The following is a 15,282-nucleotide window of genomic DNA, read 5'->3' on the forward strand; positions in this document are numbered from 1 at the left end:
TGGATTTATGGGGTACCAGACACCCTCAGATGAGATTAGATTTGTATGTAATCGACTCTTCGGCTGTCGGTAAGTTAACGAATAGTTTGCGGCGCTTTTATATAAATGGCGCAATGGCCGATGCTTGGGGTGTTAGGGACCCCGAAGCATAGGTAATACTCTTTGTATACCGACATCATTAATACTCTTTAATTGACTTTGTAATCGTTAAATAATGAATCTTTAAGAAAGTTATAACATGATTTTCGAATGAAAATAGGTTTATTTTATGATTTAATACAGTTAAATATATTTATTACTATTTAGTAATTAAGTATAAGTACATTACAATATTTTAACATTAAATTGAAAGTTTTGGATCACAGCCAACCCTTACAAAATACGTCGATGGCAGCGACGGCAGCGCGATATCGGAAATCCGAACTTCTTACGAATAATACGAGAAATCCCGAGTGCTACCGAAGCGATTTAGTGACGTCATGCTAAAGCAGAAGAGATAAGAAAGTCAAAAAAGTGAAGTTCTGTTTTCTAATATATTCTCAACTTTTATAGGCACCTTTGTTCGCTACGTAATTTTGAAAAATGTCGTACGCATACCTGTTCAAATACATCATCATTGGGGACACAGGTAACTACATGATACTCCTCAAGAAGCAAATAAATGATTCGCAAATTCTGCACTACGTCGACCGTGACAGAACCCATTGTTTTCGTTTCTTTACATGATAATATTTTTGATTCATAAACTTTAAAGTAATTCTAAACTTTGTAATGCGCATATTTCTCAGTAGCGTTTTGTATTATTAATTAAATGTTTCTTAATGTCTTAATTGTGTACAGTTTTCTTTATATCATATTTTTGTCAACTTGGAAGATGTCGTATTCTTTTATTTACGCTTAAGATAGATTTCACAGCAAGTTTATCGCCTTATTGTTTATTATTTTGTATAGAATAAGCGATAATTAATATTAATTAAATTGTTAACCATTGCTCTTATGAATTTTTTATATAAATATTACTGTAACATTATTGTTTTTTGTTTGATAGCATATATTGTTGCAATTAATTCTTGATCTTTTGTTTGTTAATATCAAGTTAATGTTTCATTTGAAATGTATACTGTATATTTATTTATTGTAAAATTATATATTGATAATTAATTGTTACAAAAGTAACTATTCTTTAAATAGGGGTTGGCAAATCTTGTCTTCTTCTCCAATTTACGGATAAAAGATTCCAGCCTGTTCATGATCTAACAATAGGTGTAGAGTTTGGTGCTCGTATGATAACAATTGATGGAAAGCAAATCAAGCTTCAAATTTGGGATACTGTAATTATTTATCTTTTACACGCTTGCTTGTTAATTTTTGTATAAACTTTTAAAAGATAACAGATGTTTGATGTAATTATATTGAATTCATAGGCAGGTCAAGAGGCATTCCGTTCTATTACAAGATCATATTACCGTGGAGCAGCAGGAGCTTTATTAGTATATGATATCACACGTAGGGAAACATTTAATCATTTGACAACTTGGTTAGAAGATGCAAGACAACACTCAAATTCTAACATGGTGATCATGTTAATTGGTAATAAAAGTGATCTGGATAATAGAAGGGAAGTAAAGAGAGAAGAAGGTGAGACCTTTGCAAGAGAACATGGGCTAGTTTTTATGGAAACCAGTGCAAAGACAGCAACCAATGTAGAGGAAGCATTTATCAATACAGCAAAAGTAATTTATGAAAAAATTCAAGAAGGTGTATTTGACATAAACAATGAGGTAAAATCAAAGTTACACAGGTTATGACACAGCTATAATATTATAACATTTTTTAAATAGTTATTAATAAATGCATTTGAAATATTTTCAGGCAAATGGTATCAAGATTGGACCACAACATTCACCCACAAGTCCTGGTGGTTTAGCAGGTACTGGTGGACAAGGAAACACGCAGGGTGGTGGGTGCTGCTAGGGGCTGGGGGTTGCCTGTCCACCGCTTCATCCTTCTCCAATTTAAATTAATCTTTCTACTCCTGCTCCCCATTTTATTCTCAACCAATTACTTTGTATATTTGTTTGCGCATGTCGCATCATAAGGTAACAAGTGATTATTGGTGTATTTATTATTTAAAAGAAAAACGTATACACATACTGAATAGGAATATTATAAGGTAAAATGTTATATATTGCTTAACTCATGAAATCTAATAAAGTTTTCATTTACAGATTCTCATTGATGTAAATTGATTATTTTTAAATAATGTTTGTTACATCTCTTGTATATTTAATTCTTCTACAATATAATAACATTAGTACATTTTAATAGATTCGTAAAGTAGTTCAATCTTTTAATATAACATAGAATCAATTTTATTTTTTACATATTGTAGTAAAAAGAAATAGAACTTGTGTTATTAACTCAGCACTACGTGTACTTTCACTTATTCTTACTTAAAATCGTTTAATTTCTATCATATAAAAAAAACATGAAAAATTAATTACATATTGGATACTGATCGAGCGGTAAAGGATAGGCACTTCTATTCGATGTTTTGTATTTGTTCACATTGTATATTGTATGTATTGTGCACTGATCTTTCAAATTTGATTTAATTTAATACTAAATCATAGTTAATAACATATGAATCAAAGTCGTTTGTCGAAGATATGGTTTACACTTGACTACCTAAGGCGACGCATGTATATGAATGTATCAATGTATGAAATTATGAATATATAAAACGTATAAATCAATTTTATCCTAAGGCCTATTTAACCAAATAATCGTAATTACTTAATTGTGATTGGTATTGTTATTTCTGGTATACTATATTACAAAGGTATCTTATTTACATGAAGTGAATTTTTATTTTCAAATAAAACGAAGGAAACTTCCTCGATTTTACATTTGTAGCCAATAGTAGTGATACCAATCAAAAATATAGAAAATACTAATACTACCTGTACTTTGTCAACTTCAATTTAAATGAAATACACATTTACATGTATATTTGTTAGTTTTATAATAAGTTTAATATTACTAAATTTGTTCAATGTAAAACGATCTGATTAAACGTAAAAAATATGCTATCAAAGTAGTGCATTTCGTCGTATCTATCGAAATGATAGCTGGTAAACAAATATATATATCGATATAAATGATATTTTATAAAGGAAACTAAAAAATAAACTTTGTTTAGTTAATGTAAATTGATTTTATACTTATTGCAATTACAATACATAAAAAATATTATAATACTATGTCAAATGGATGTAAAAATTAAAACACTTTTAATCATTTGTTTTCAGATAAATAGAAAAATAGATTTACATTAATTTTTACATCCGAATGATACTGCACTTTACATTGTGCTGTTTTATTGTAACAATTAGTGGATATACTTTGGTTTGCAAAGGAATGCGATCTATTACAATTTATTAATTGTTATTGTCAAGTGTTAGAAATGTGTGGTTTACTTTATATCTGTACATAAATATGATACATGTTTTTAATTGAAATATATACGTGCACATGATTTGTCTTTTTTATTTTTGAATAGCCTATTTGAAAGCAATTTAATTATTTATTTAATGGTCTATTTTTAATTGTTTGGGCATTTTTAAATTATTCGTAGCAAATTTGACGAAAATTTTTTAAAAGAACTTAGAAAGTGCATGAAAGATTAAGTGCGTCATACCGGAACAAGATAAGTAATACAAAAATATAATGAGCTGATAATGAAACTACTTGAGAGAGGAAGTAAAACAAAATAATAAAGCCAATGGTGTTCAACAGATGATATGAGTACTAATACAAAATGTTAAAATATATGTCAGTTTGAAAGCAAGTTTACGCGCCAACAAGTTTCATAAATCGACTACGCCATTGGAAGAGCGCTCGAAATAGCGGTTTGATACTGAATGTACTTCTATTGCTATATTCCAAGTGTTTCACTGTGTTCTGTTGCACGCGCGGACAGGAAGCACGTATTTATTTCGTATTTGGTACGAAATTTTGATTTGTATACTAACAACGCTATCAGTCGTTACTCGATTTTCTTATCAATATCTTCGACATTTATCCGCCGTATCAGATATCGTATCGTTGAATTCGTATAGCAGTGCATCGATATATAGTGTTTAATATCGTTTTTAATTGAAAAGATAGTCCTCTGAATAATTGATCTGTCATTTGCCGCACTTTCCAAAATCGAACGTGTTAATATTTAAAAAGTAATAGCAGTGTGCATTTATCAAGTTTCCGTCAAACGATAGCCGGATCTATGCTACGTAATCTTCTAACAATTCATGTATTGACGGAGGAATGAATTTAACACAATCGTGTCTCTTTTTAACGAAGTACACGTAATCTGGATTTCATGTGTAAACAGTTCGAAGAATTTCAGGTATGTGACATGAATTTTAATATTAAACTACTTGTTCCACCTACGGAATAAATTGAACATGTAGATATCTTCTAAACGAACATAAGGTTATACTCTCTCTATACTTGAGTATAAAAATACCGTATAAGTGCATGTTGATTTTAAATGATACATTTCAAACTATTACATTTAAACGTGTGCGATAAAAATGCGATCCTTGACCTCGTTTCAACTTGATACATCGTTTAATATCTTGTACAGGTTAGGAAATGTGTTTATTATTGTATCGATACATTTTTGAAATGTTCGATTGTTGACAGTGCTTTAAAATTTGGAGAATTTATAAAATTATCATTTAGTATAGACGCTTATTCATATCAATGGCGTTTAACATGAATATCATTCATAGTATCATGTTGTATATGTGCTTCTAAGAAAAATCTGACATCACCTAACAGGAAGCCTTCTTGTTTCTTTTACACGTAAACGCATATGTATATTTAATCGTGTGCACTACTTCTTATAGAGATCATTTGTAAAAAGAATTATAATTTGTTTGTTATCAATATAATTCTTTAAATTCTGAAATTATTTAGTATACTTATGAATAAATATATTTATAAATAAATTGATTAAAAAAAAGAAATTATAAATTAATGTATAATTACGATTTTATGTCACTTATATTATATATGTAAATTGTGAATGTTCTATATTTTTGTAAATCTGTTACTTATCAGGTATTACGTAAATCATATTTATCTATTTCTTTTATTACATATTTAAAAAGAAAAACACAAATTTAGTGTCATTTAAAAAAAGTGTACTTGATTAGGTAATAATAAGCACTGATTTAAGTAGTTGGAGTAATCAAACTGCTGAAACAACTTGAAATTTAATCGCCCTGGTAAATCGATAAATAAACAATTTGATCCCATGATAATTCAATGATCAATAGAACAATTGTATGACAAGTTATATCTTGTCTTATTTTAAATTATTATCCAAACTATTATCATCTCATAAAAATATGACCCTTAGTATCTTATTCATGACGACATTTCATTATTTTGTTATTGTTATTGAAGCGCGTTTTTAAATAAAACGCGGATAACTGATTATTCATGTTTTTAGTACTCCGATACCAGAGTCTTGTTTCATCGTTGTTGTGTCTTTCTATTACGGTAGTTATCTTTGTTTTCGCTGTAACAACTATATGTACAGGTCTTTGACTCATTCTATAATGAACTACATCTTGCCTATTCATCCATACGCGCGGGTGCAACCAGTGGAATACTTTCTGAATGAACGTAACCGTATAGCGGCACTCTTTCTGGCACAGGCATCGTTAACTGTACCGGTGCGGTGACACCACTTGGGAGGGTTAATGAACATAAAAGACCCATCATTTGGACTTCCGAGATTGCACATTTCGAATATATGTATTACGGTTTTCATTTTTCCCGCAAGAAATTTGCAGATCAAACGTTTCGAAGCCTCCAAGTCTGAAGAGGACTAATGATACCTATTGCTTTATTTAAATCATGAATCAAAATTAAAAAATATTTTTATTTGGTAATAAAATTTAAATACGTTGATTGCTATGAATTTTGTATAATAGTATGTTTGAATAATATTGGTATTATACTACTAATGATGTAAGGTTCCAAATTGAAAATTAACTGATGTTATACTTAATAATTAGTGTTTTAATATTCCATGTAGTCTCGCTACAGATGTTCATTTTCACTGCGGCAATTAAGGTGTTAATTGCCGAGGTACAATTTTTATTGCACATATGTTGAGGTGGATTAAATGTTATTAACGCTTTTAGTGCCGCAGTGAAAGTGGACACGTTTAGTCAGACATAATGTAACTCTAATTGGTGGTTGCACCGGAAGAAAGCGCATTGCCCTTATTTTTTTATAAAAGTTAGATTTTTCTTTTCGAAAACACATCGAAATTAGGTATTCACTTTCTAAAGTATAATTTTTCATAATTAAACAGTTATGATTAGAAATTGAATTTAATTCTATGTACATTTAGAAGCAATTTCAAATCTGTTTACAAACATATGCTTTCGCCTACTGGGAATATGATTTCTTGGAATATTTTACCAATAATATTACCCTTGTAGTTATTTAGAGCGGAAACTACTGGGAACAATTAATTTTTCATTTGGAGAAAGCTGTGTAAATCTAAGAATTATGAAATGTTGCTTTGCGAAACTTCATTAAAAACCGTACCGAGTTATTCATTTCATTTTCGAGCAGATAAAAAAGGATTTCACTAGTCAACTTTTCCAGGCGATGCGGCACAACCGAACGATGTGGATCGCGTTCTTTTAACGCATCTCAAAGAGACCAAACGACAAATTACCGAACGATGATTTTTCATATGGACTGACCGTTGGGATTTCTATTTATACGTGTTTCGATTATCACTGCAGCTGTTGCACGCTTTTGTCACGATGAGTGTCGTTCCACTCACCGATAAACAACTTTATCAGCTGGTAAATGAATCTGTATGTTCTTGAAACACTTTTTTACTCGTTCCTTAGTTCAAATCGAGGGTCGCTTTCCAAGAAACTATGCCACACTTTCTAGTCTTTATTGCTCATTGTTGTGTAACGTTAAAAAAAAAAAAAGGAGTAGAATTACCATTGAATTGTTTATATATTTTTTTAGAGTGTCAGTATCGGGAAAGCTGTAAATCCTACAGAGACTCCTGTGAAAGAGAAACATGTGCGAAGTATCCTTTTAAAATGTTTAATTTATAAATTAATTTCTCTTGAATGCGGTATATAAACTTAATAGAAATATAGGTGCGATTATAGGAACATATCAAGAGAAAAGTGGAATGATCTTTTGGATGTACATGTTGAAGCAACCAATTCAAGAAAATCAAATAGTAGCATGGAAATTTTGTCACGTTCTGCATAAAGTTCTGCGCGAGGGTCATCCGAAAGTAATTCCAGACTCTCAGCGTTATAGGGGTAAATTGGAGGATATTGGAAAATTATGGCAACACCTCCGAGAGGGTTACGGTCAACTGATCCAATTGTACATAAGGCTATTAATCACCAAATTAGATTTTCATAATCGAAATCCGCGTATACCGGGAAATCTTCAAGTAACTCCGGAGGAACTGGAATCCATCGGAGAGAATGATATTAACGTTTAGTAAGTTTACAATATTTTATTAATTATACAAAACAGGATCTACCTTGCTGATTAATAATGGGATAATATCAAAAGTTTTATATCATTTAATTAGATAAATTTGAAGATTGTCACACCCCATGGAACCACCCTATATTTCTATGTCTATCTTCAAAACTAAAATTGATCTATGGTACACGTAAATGAAATTATTCAGGACATTGATCTTTATACCACATGTTAAGGTCGTTGAAATCAGCGAGGTGTATCCTATTTTACATACGCACCCTACTTTCTTTAGAACCTCTAGAATTACTTTACAATTCTTCCAATAGCTTCTTACCGCTGTTTTATTATTTTCAGTTTCCAAATGTCGGTCGAGATGTTCGATTACATGGACGATATTTTGAATTTGCAACGTGCAGGTAGGTACGGAATGGAATGTTAATTATTATCAATTCAACAATCTTCCATTTCCCGACTTCGTTTCTTACACTTTTTATTGACAAATGCTTAGCATAAATTGTCAACCTTTGATCAGATATGAAAGAGCAGCGTGTCAGTTTAACTTTCGCTATTTTAACGTAATTAATCTAGTAGAATCTCAGTTATGCAGATCGAACAGAACCAAGGCTGACCGGTTAAATCAAGATCTGTACGCTGAATTAAATGAACGTGGGTGTGATTGACCGATGTACAGGATGGTAATACCGCTATGCTTCATGAATTTTTGGCAAATTCATCTTTTCTATTCCATGCAATAAGATACTTTGATATTCGATACGATTAAATCTGATCGTTCAAGATCCGTTCACTGTATCGTTTACTCCTAGTGTATCCATTTTATTAACCACTTCCCGAATTGAAAAACCTGTCTGGAAATTCTGATAATAATCATCATTGGATTCACGGTCGTGGTAACTTATGTCGATGAAATGTTTCAGTTACCACTTCTTTAAAGAATACACCTTCGAACTCTATGACTGCCAGCGGACAGTGTCGACTGGCTCCGTTAATCCCGTGTGTCTTAGATGCATCGCAGCTCTATGATTATTGTGTAAAAATTTTGTTCAAACTTCATAGTACTCTGCCCGCGGACACCTTAGCAGGTCACCGCGACAGATTTTCCAAACAGTTTCAAGAACTGAAGAAGTTCTATAATACTGTTAAACAGAGACAGTATTTTAAGCATCTTATAACAATACCTGCGTTACCTGAGGTAAGATTCATTATTATTTTTCATTATAGAAATGCATCGATTACATGCGTTCATTTATGTGTTTCAGAATCCACCAAATTTTTTGATACAATCTGAATTAAGAACTTATGTTACACCTATAGTAGTATTACCACCAGAAGAATCCTTCGCTGATTCTGAAACGGTCGTTGATAGTCTGATAGACACTTCTGACACAAGTTCATTGCCAGGGGATCAACTAGATTCCACGCGAAACGGATCGATTTCACCCGATGCAATCGCGGAAAGGTGATTGCAAAATGAATTCTAAATAAGAATTTATATTAACACAGCCGTTTGGGTTTCAGGGAAAGTCTTATTGATCATTTGCAACAAGAAAACAATCGTCAGAGGCAAGAATTGCATCGTGTATTGACTGATCATCAGCAAATTGTGGGAGAGCTGCATAGTCGTGTCGCGCAGCTTGAATCAGATTTACTTGTTAAAGTAAAGAATAATTGAATTTTATGCAAGGTTGATAGGAAATATAATTTTTAATATACATTTATTTTCTTCAGTGCCATGAGATGGAACAGGAGAAACAAGTCAATCAGGATTCAGTTAAGCAGAAAGCGGAAATGATGGTGAAGGTTCATGAAAGTGATGGTTAGTACCTATTAGTTTTATTTTTGTTAAATATTGTCATCGTTTTATTTATTTTTTTTGCAGAAAAGTATAAGATCTTGGAGGAAAAGTTTCACAAATTGAAGGATGTCTATGCAAAGTTAAGAGAAGAACATATCAGTTTAATTAGAAAGGTGGGATCATCTTAAGTCTTAAAATGTACAGTGAAAAATATTCGACAATTAAATTCCTTTTGTACAATAGAAAGCGGAAGTTGACAAGCAGCTTGGAATTTTAAAAATGTCTCAAGAACAATCTGAACGTCGAACAGTGGAAGCGGAACGTCGTCTCGAAGAATTATTACAAGGCCAAGCTTTAACACAACAGGAAGCGAAAAAGGCCGTCGAAGCGCAGCAAGATTTGGACGATGTTAAGCAACAACTCAATGGCGTGAAAACAGAAAACTTAGTTATTAACAATTTTCTTCCTCTTCAATTTACCTTAATGCTTTATTGTTATTTTATTCTGAAAATATTTTAGGCGTTGATTGCCAAAAATGATTTTATAACATCTGAAAAAACAGCCCTGGAAGGAGATTTGCATGATTTATTAGCGCAGAAGGAAGAGTTAGATTTAAAAATAGAGAAATTAGAGGTTGAAACTGAGCGATGTCGTAATGAAATGAATACTCATGCTGACACTGTGCTGCATGAATTGTTGCGTAAGTGTTTCAATTAAATCAATAATAAAATACTGGACGACACGTGGTCGCTTATCTAAGGTAAAATGAAACGTCTATTCCAGTTAATTGTATATGTGAAGCAGAACATATAATGCAGTATTCGCTGCATGCCATTGATAATCCAGCAATGTCGGATCTGACTTGTACACCTCAGTACCTTGAAAGATTAGAAGAACCGACATCGAAATCACTGGATGCTTTGGATGTAGCGTATACTGGTTTCGTATGTGACACAACGAAAGGGAAGGCACTCATAACAAGTGCAATACAGGTCGCTTACACTTTGGGACTTTATATAATCCACGCGAAATCTACGTCGAATACGTCTATTGATATCGCGTTGGGCGATAGTAAGTTGCGAATAAAAAGTCAGAAAAGATCATTAAAAAAAAAGCATTCCTATTATTTTTAATTTTACTCTACCGTAGAATTGACTGATGAGTGTAAACAATTAGGGACACAAACGTTAACAATGTTTAACCATGTGAAAGAAAAGTCACCCACAACCGTGGGTCAAATCAACGAAGTAAAACAACATTTTAAAAAAATATGCGAACTTGCCGCCACATTGTCGAATGCCCAAGGTAATGTAGAAGTTATAGGGAGTTTAGTGGAACAAGAATTGTTAGGTATGGATAAAGCGATAGAGGAAGCTGCTAATAGAATACGGGTAATTATTACGTTATATGATACTAATTAATACATGCTCCTCTTCTGTATAATTAATATCTGTCACAATGTTAAATTAGGACATGTTAGAGAAATCCCGTGCGGCGGATTCAGGATTGAAATTAGAAGTAAACGAGAAAATTTTAGACTCCTGTACAGAATTAATGAAATGTATAAGAATGTTAGTTAAAAAGTCACGATTACTACAGGCAGAAATCGTTGAACAAGGAAAGGTAACATACTTTCTTTTATTATTACCAAAGTTATTAATTTGTAGAATATAAACATGTATGTTTAATTATAGGGTACAGCCTCTGCAACTGAATTCTATAAACGTAATCATCAATGGTCTGAAGGGCTGATATCAGCAGCAAAAGCGGTAGCAATGGGTGCTAATCTTTTATTGTAAGTATAGATGCTTTATTGTAATTAACCATTTATCTACAAAACTTGTTTACGCTTATAGGGAAGCTGCTGATAAAGTTGTTGCCGGAAATGGCAAATTTGAACAATTAGTAGTAGCGTCACAAGGAATTGCTGCGACCACAGCCCAGCTAGTAGTCGCGAGCAGAGTAAAAGCAAATAGAAATAGCAATAATTTAGCTGCACTTTCTGAAGCATCGAGGGATGTTACGCAAGCAACAGGAAGCGTTGTTGCAACTGCTAAAAATTGTAGTCAACTTGTTGAGGAAAATGGTAAATATCATTACTATTGCAAACTTTTACTAATAAGAATAAGTAAATTTCAGATGAGAAAATTTAAAATATTATTTAATATTTCATAGACGACTTAGATGTTTCTGGCTTGACCCTACATCAGGCTAAACGACTAGAAATGGAGGCCCAAGTTCGCGTATTAGAACTAGAACAGGCTTTGGAGACTGAAAGATTACGCTTAGCTGCTTTACGTCGCTATCATTACCAACTAGAAGGCGAGAGAGAATGATGGGTAAGTAATACTAAGAAATAAATAAATCATAAATTATTTCGACGATTAAATAATTATATTCTAGTGAGTCTTTTTCAGATTTTTATTGAAGTCTATGTGAAGTTCACGTTAACCACAGTATTGAAAGAAACGTTTACAAATGGAAAGTAAATGATTAAATTTCACTATAAAATAATATATTACAGAAAAAAAACTCTATTTGGGTTGTCCAAAATGAATTATTGTAATATTTGCATGTTTAATGTTTAATAAAGACAATTTTATTCCTTTTTAATGATAATTGATAATAATTTTAATGATTTCCCGGACCCCCTGTGGCTCGGGGGGATCAGAATACGGCCACGGTATCCCCTGCCTGTCGTAAGAGGCGACTAAAAGGGGGTTCTAATCAGTTCTAATGGAGCGAGCGAGGCAGTATGATGTAAAAGTAAGGATAAGAAACAGAATAAAAAATACGGCGAATGTGTGAAGTAACGTACGGCGCGAATGAGAAGATATTTGAAAAATGGCGCGAATATGCATTGACGGGATATAGGACGGGTTTTCCCGCGCATGGGACGGTTTTCCTGTGCATGCGCGAGTTTTGCAGGGACGTGTCTATGTGGTGGCGCAACTACGGACTAAGCCCTAGTCACTAGTCAGTTTTGTTTACAATTATTTTAGTACTCGTCCCTTTCCTATACCCCCGAAAAGAGAAAAGTGTGAATTATGTATATATGTTATACATTCATTTTTCACAATCACATCATAACAATTTTTGCAAAATTATGCAGGGTGATTAAGGTACCCCATTTTATTGAAACTTGTACTGTACTGATGTTCAAATCGCCGCGCATGCGCGAGAAACGGCGTCCTTTTTTTTGCGTATCTCTGCGTACACGCGCGTGGTTGATAATTTTCGGTGAGTTAAATGGGGAAACTTGAAGTGAAGTGGGAGGATTTTCCCATAACGAACCCATGTTAATGAGGCCCATTAGAAATTTATAGGAAATTAACTTTCCGACAAGGTTGCGCGCTCATATCAGAGGACGCCACACTAGCAAATCCCTACAGTCAACCGCAACAATGAGCTCATCAGTCAGTCGTCGTACAAAGTGAGAAAATTTATTAATATTGTCTAAAGTATTTCGAATTTCTTCATTCCTTATCAGTAATTTGTTGATTCAAGTCTGAATCATAAGAATTCATGTATTAGAATTAGAATATTAAGTTTCGTTAAATGGTAGATTGTTTAAGGTTACGTCTACCGTAAATTCCGATTAATTTGCATTAAAATGAAAACATAAATGTTAATTCTTTATGCAGTCTAAAGATATCGGCAGGAGCCTTAGTATGCGAGGAAAGTATTTTAAAGGGAGACATCACTATTGGACCAAAAACTGTGATTCACCCAAGAGCAAGTATCATTGCAGAAGCTGGCCCAATTATCATCGGCGAAGGGAATATTATTGAGGAAATGGCAACTATAACAAACAGGTGAACTTTCAAAGTTAAGGTAAAACTGTTTATTTTCTTCTTTTTGCTAACTGAGATGTTTGTTAAAGATTACCAGCAGATGCTCCAGAGTTAACAACAGTTCGAGTGCAAATAATAGGTAATTATAATGTATTTGAAACAGATTGTACCTGTGAGGCATTTAAAGTTGGAGACAACAATATTCTGGAGAGCAAAGGTAATTATAAGATATATTATAATAATAATAATAATATAGTTTATTCCTATTGCGGGGTACAAACACGGACCTCCGCTCTACTTACAAACTCCACCTTCCCATAAGGTGTTTTCTTGTCTCTAAAAACCTCTAATGAGAGAGAGAGAATGCACACAGTTCATTCACTCCTCACACATTCACTCTCCGGACCCTCGTTTCCGCTGCTCGTCCTTTTTCTCATCTCTTCCACTCTATAAGATGAAATACTATGTTAAGTATTCATTATTTATGTATTTCATTAGAGTTGTATCCTTGTTCATAGCACATGTTGCTCGTGAAGTTGAGCTAACAAATGGTTGTGTTATTGGAGCATCATGCTCGTTAACAGAATCAGAAACAATTCCCGAAAATACCATAGTTTATGGTAGCCAATGTCAACGCAGGGAGATGTATGATAAACCATTTGTAAGTTTTTGCCGAGTTCCATTTCATATGGAAAAGTGATAATTTCAAGTGATAAGTGTGTAACACTATATAATTTCAAACATTTTCCTTCAGCCTCAAATAGGTCAGTTGGAATTCTTATTAAAAATCCTACCAAATTATCACCATCTTCGTAAGCCTAATGTAAAAGCAACTAAAAGTGAAGGGGGCTCATAATTTTTATTTAGTCAGTTAACTGACTGCTGTGAAATTTATTTACGAACACGATAAATTAACAAATACTAATAATTTCGTATTTGAAAAGATATTTAATAAAACATACATAAGTTAAATAGACTAAGAAGTTATTAAAAGTGCATTATAGTTACGTTTTTTTTTTTTATATTTAATTTATATACGATGTAGAAAAGAAGTATTTCTATTTAATAAATTGCCTACATTTACAATTAAGACTATATTTTATCGCTAGATAAAATAATTTCAGCCTTAATTTAATGTAAATTTTAAGGTAATTTTGTAATTATTATTTTGTACCATATTGTTCAATAAATAAAATAAAAGCTGCAGTTATAGACTGCCATCGATCATATCCACTCGCGAACTCGTAGTTACGGCTTCTGATAGTAGAGGACACAACCATCACTGAAATTAACTTGGTGACTCAATTGTTACCAATCTACTTAATTATTATAATTAGTAATACTCATCCACAATTTAATAAAAAATCCCACCGTTATAAAACCACTTACAGCTCCCAATATTACAAGGTGTGCCGATTTTTTTTTAAATATGGGAATTGTGTACCTTGTAGGGTGTCAATGGAAGCGCATTTTAATTCTCTACAAAAAAGTATTAACGCACTTGGGTCGAAAATTCTTCGGTTGAAAAGATATTCCTGGGAGAGACAGGGTGAGCCCAGCGGTCTCTCCCAGGGATAACTTTTTAACTAATAAATTTTCGACCCTCGTACTTCAGTAATTTTTCATAGAGAATACCAAGACGCAGAATTTGGTCGGAAAAGAATTTCAAAATTCCCAAAAAATTTTTTCTAAGATCTACGCCAAAATTTCAAATGATTTCTACCGTTCGTTAAATCAAGACCGCGGCAATTTGCAATATTTTGAAACTAAAATAATATCATTTTAATGTTTCATATATTTGTTTGATACTGGCAACAATATCATCCCCTAAAGGATGAAATCGTTGGAACGAGAAACGGTCGCAAATCTGTGCACGTTTGCGATGCGACAAGTTAATGTAACTTGATGTTTCTCCTTCTCTTCGTTCTTCTCCGAGCTAACTCTCCGGAGAATCCAGCGGCACAATACTAAACGCTACACCTATGAATATGAATTAGCGTCTCGCCGAGGGGGTTGGATGCGAACCATTTACCGTTTCCGTCAGCTTAACCGCGCACCGCAGTGGCTCTCAATGCGATACCCATTTAAGCCGCAAATGTGCAAATCGTGTAGCCACGT

At 32.9% G+C, this 15,282-nt stretch overlaps 3 protein-coding genes across 5 annotated transcripts; all 3 read left to right on the top strand.

The window, feature by feature from the left end:
* The first annotated feature begins 459 nt into the window (after window positions 1-459).
* LOC114872592 (ras-related protein Rab-2) lies at window positions 460-3,538 on the top strand. The gene is made up of 4 exons (XM_029179934.2): window positions 460-628; window positions 1,192-1,331; window positions 1,425-1,781; window positions 1,873-3,538. The coding sequence occupies exons 1-4, from the start codon at window positions 583-585 to the stop codon at window positions 1,972-1,974; spliced, it is 645 nt and encodes a 214-aa protein (XP_029035767.1). The 5' UTR covers window positions 460-582; the 3' UTR covers window positions 1,975-3,538.
* Window positions 3,539-3,793: 255 nt separating this feature from the next.
* On the top strand, window positions 3,794-11,989 carry LOC114872613 (huntingtin-interacting protein 1). Of its 3 annotated transcripts, none has more exons than XM_046288393.1 (19): window positions 3,794-4,408; window positions 6,694-6,899; window positions 7,075-7,138; window positions 7,212-7,569; window positions 7,912-7,973; window positions 8,493-8,767; window positions 8,835-9,034; window positions 9,094-9,232; window positions 9,304-9,391; window positions 9,455-9,543; window positions 9,614-9,817; window positions 9,890-10,070; window positions 10,154-10,441; window positions 10,520-10,761; window positions 10,841-10,993; window positions 11,065-11,165; window positions 11,227-11,456; window positions 11,546-11,709; window positions 11,774-11,989. In XM_046288393.1, the coding sequence occupies exons 2-18, from the start codon at window positions 6,858-6,860 to the stop codon at window positions 11,704-11,706; spliced, it is 2,877 nt and encodes a 958-aa protein (XP_046144349.1). In that variant the 5' UTR covers window positions 3,794-4,408; window positions 6,694-6,857; the 3' UTR covers window positions 11,707-11,709; window positions 11,774-11,989. The 3 variants fall into 3 exon arrangements, with proteins under 3 accessions (XP_046144349.1, XP_029035818.2, XP_029035816.2); XM_029179985.2 differs by having other exon boundaries at window positions 3,795-4,408; window positions 6,681-6,899; window positions 11,788-11,989; XM_029179983.2 differs by having other exon boundaries at window positions 3,795-4,408; window positions 11,788-11,989.
* A 44-nt stretch (window positions 11,990-12,033) lies between these two features.
* Window positions 12,034-14,140, top strand: LOC114872615 (dynactin subunit 6). The gene is made up of 5 exons (XM_029179990.2): window positions 12,034-12,803; window positions 13,015-13,185; window positions 13,254-13,381; window positions 13,683-13,825; window positions 13,919-14,140. The coding sequence occupies exons 1-5, from the start codon at window positions 12,775-12,777 to the stop codon at window positions 14,018-14,020; spliced, it is 573 nt and encodes a 190-aa protein (XP_029035823.1). The 5' UTR covers window positions 12,034-12,774; the 3' UTR covers window positions 14,021-14,140.
* Window positions 14,141-15,282: the final 1,142 nt, after the last annotated feature.

This window comes from Osmia bicornis, chromosome 13, assembly GCF_907164935.1.
Source record: "Osmia bicornis bicornis chromosome 13, iOsmBic2.1, whole genome shotgun sequence".
In the NCBI taxonomy this organism is placed as follows: domain Eukaryota; kingdom Metazoa; phylum Arthropoda; class Insecta; order Hymenoptera; family Megachilidae; genus Osmia; species Osmia bicornis.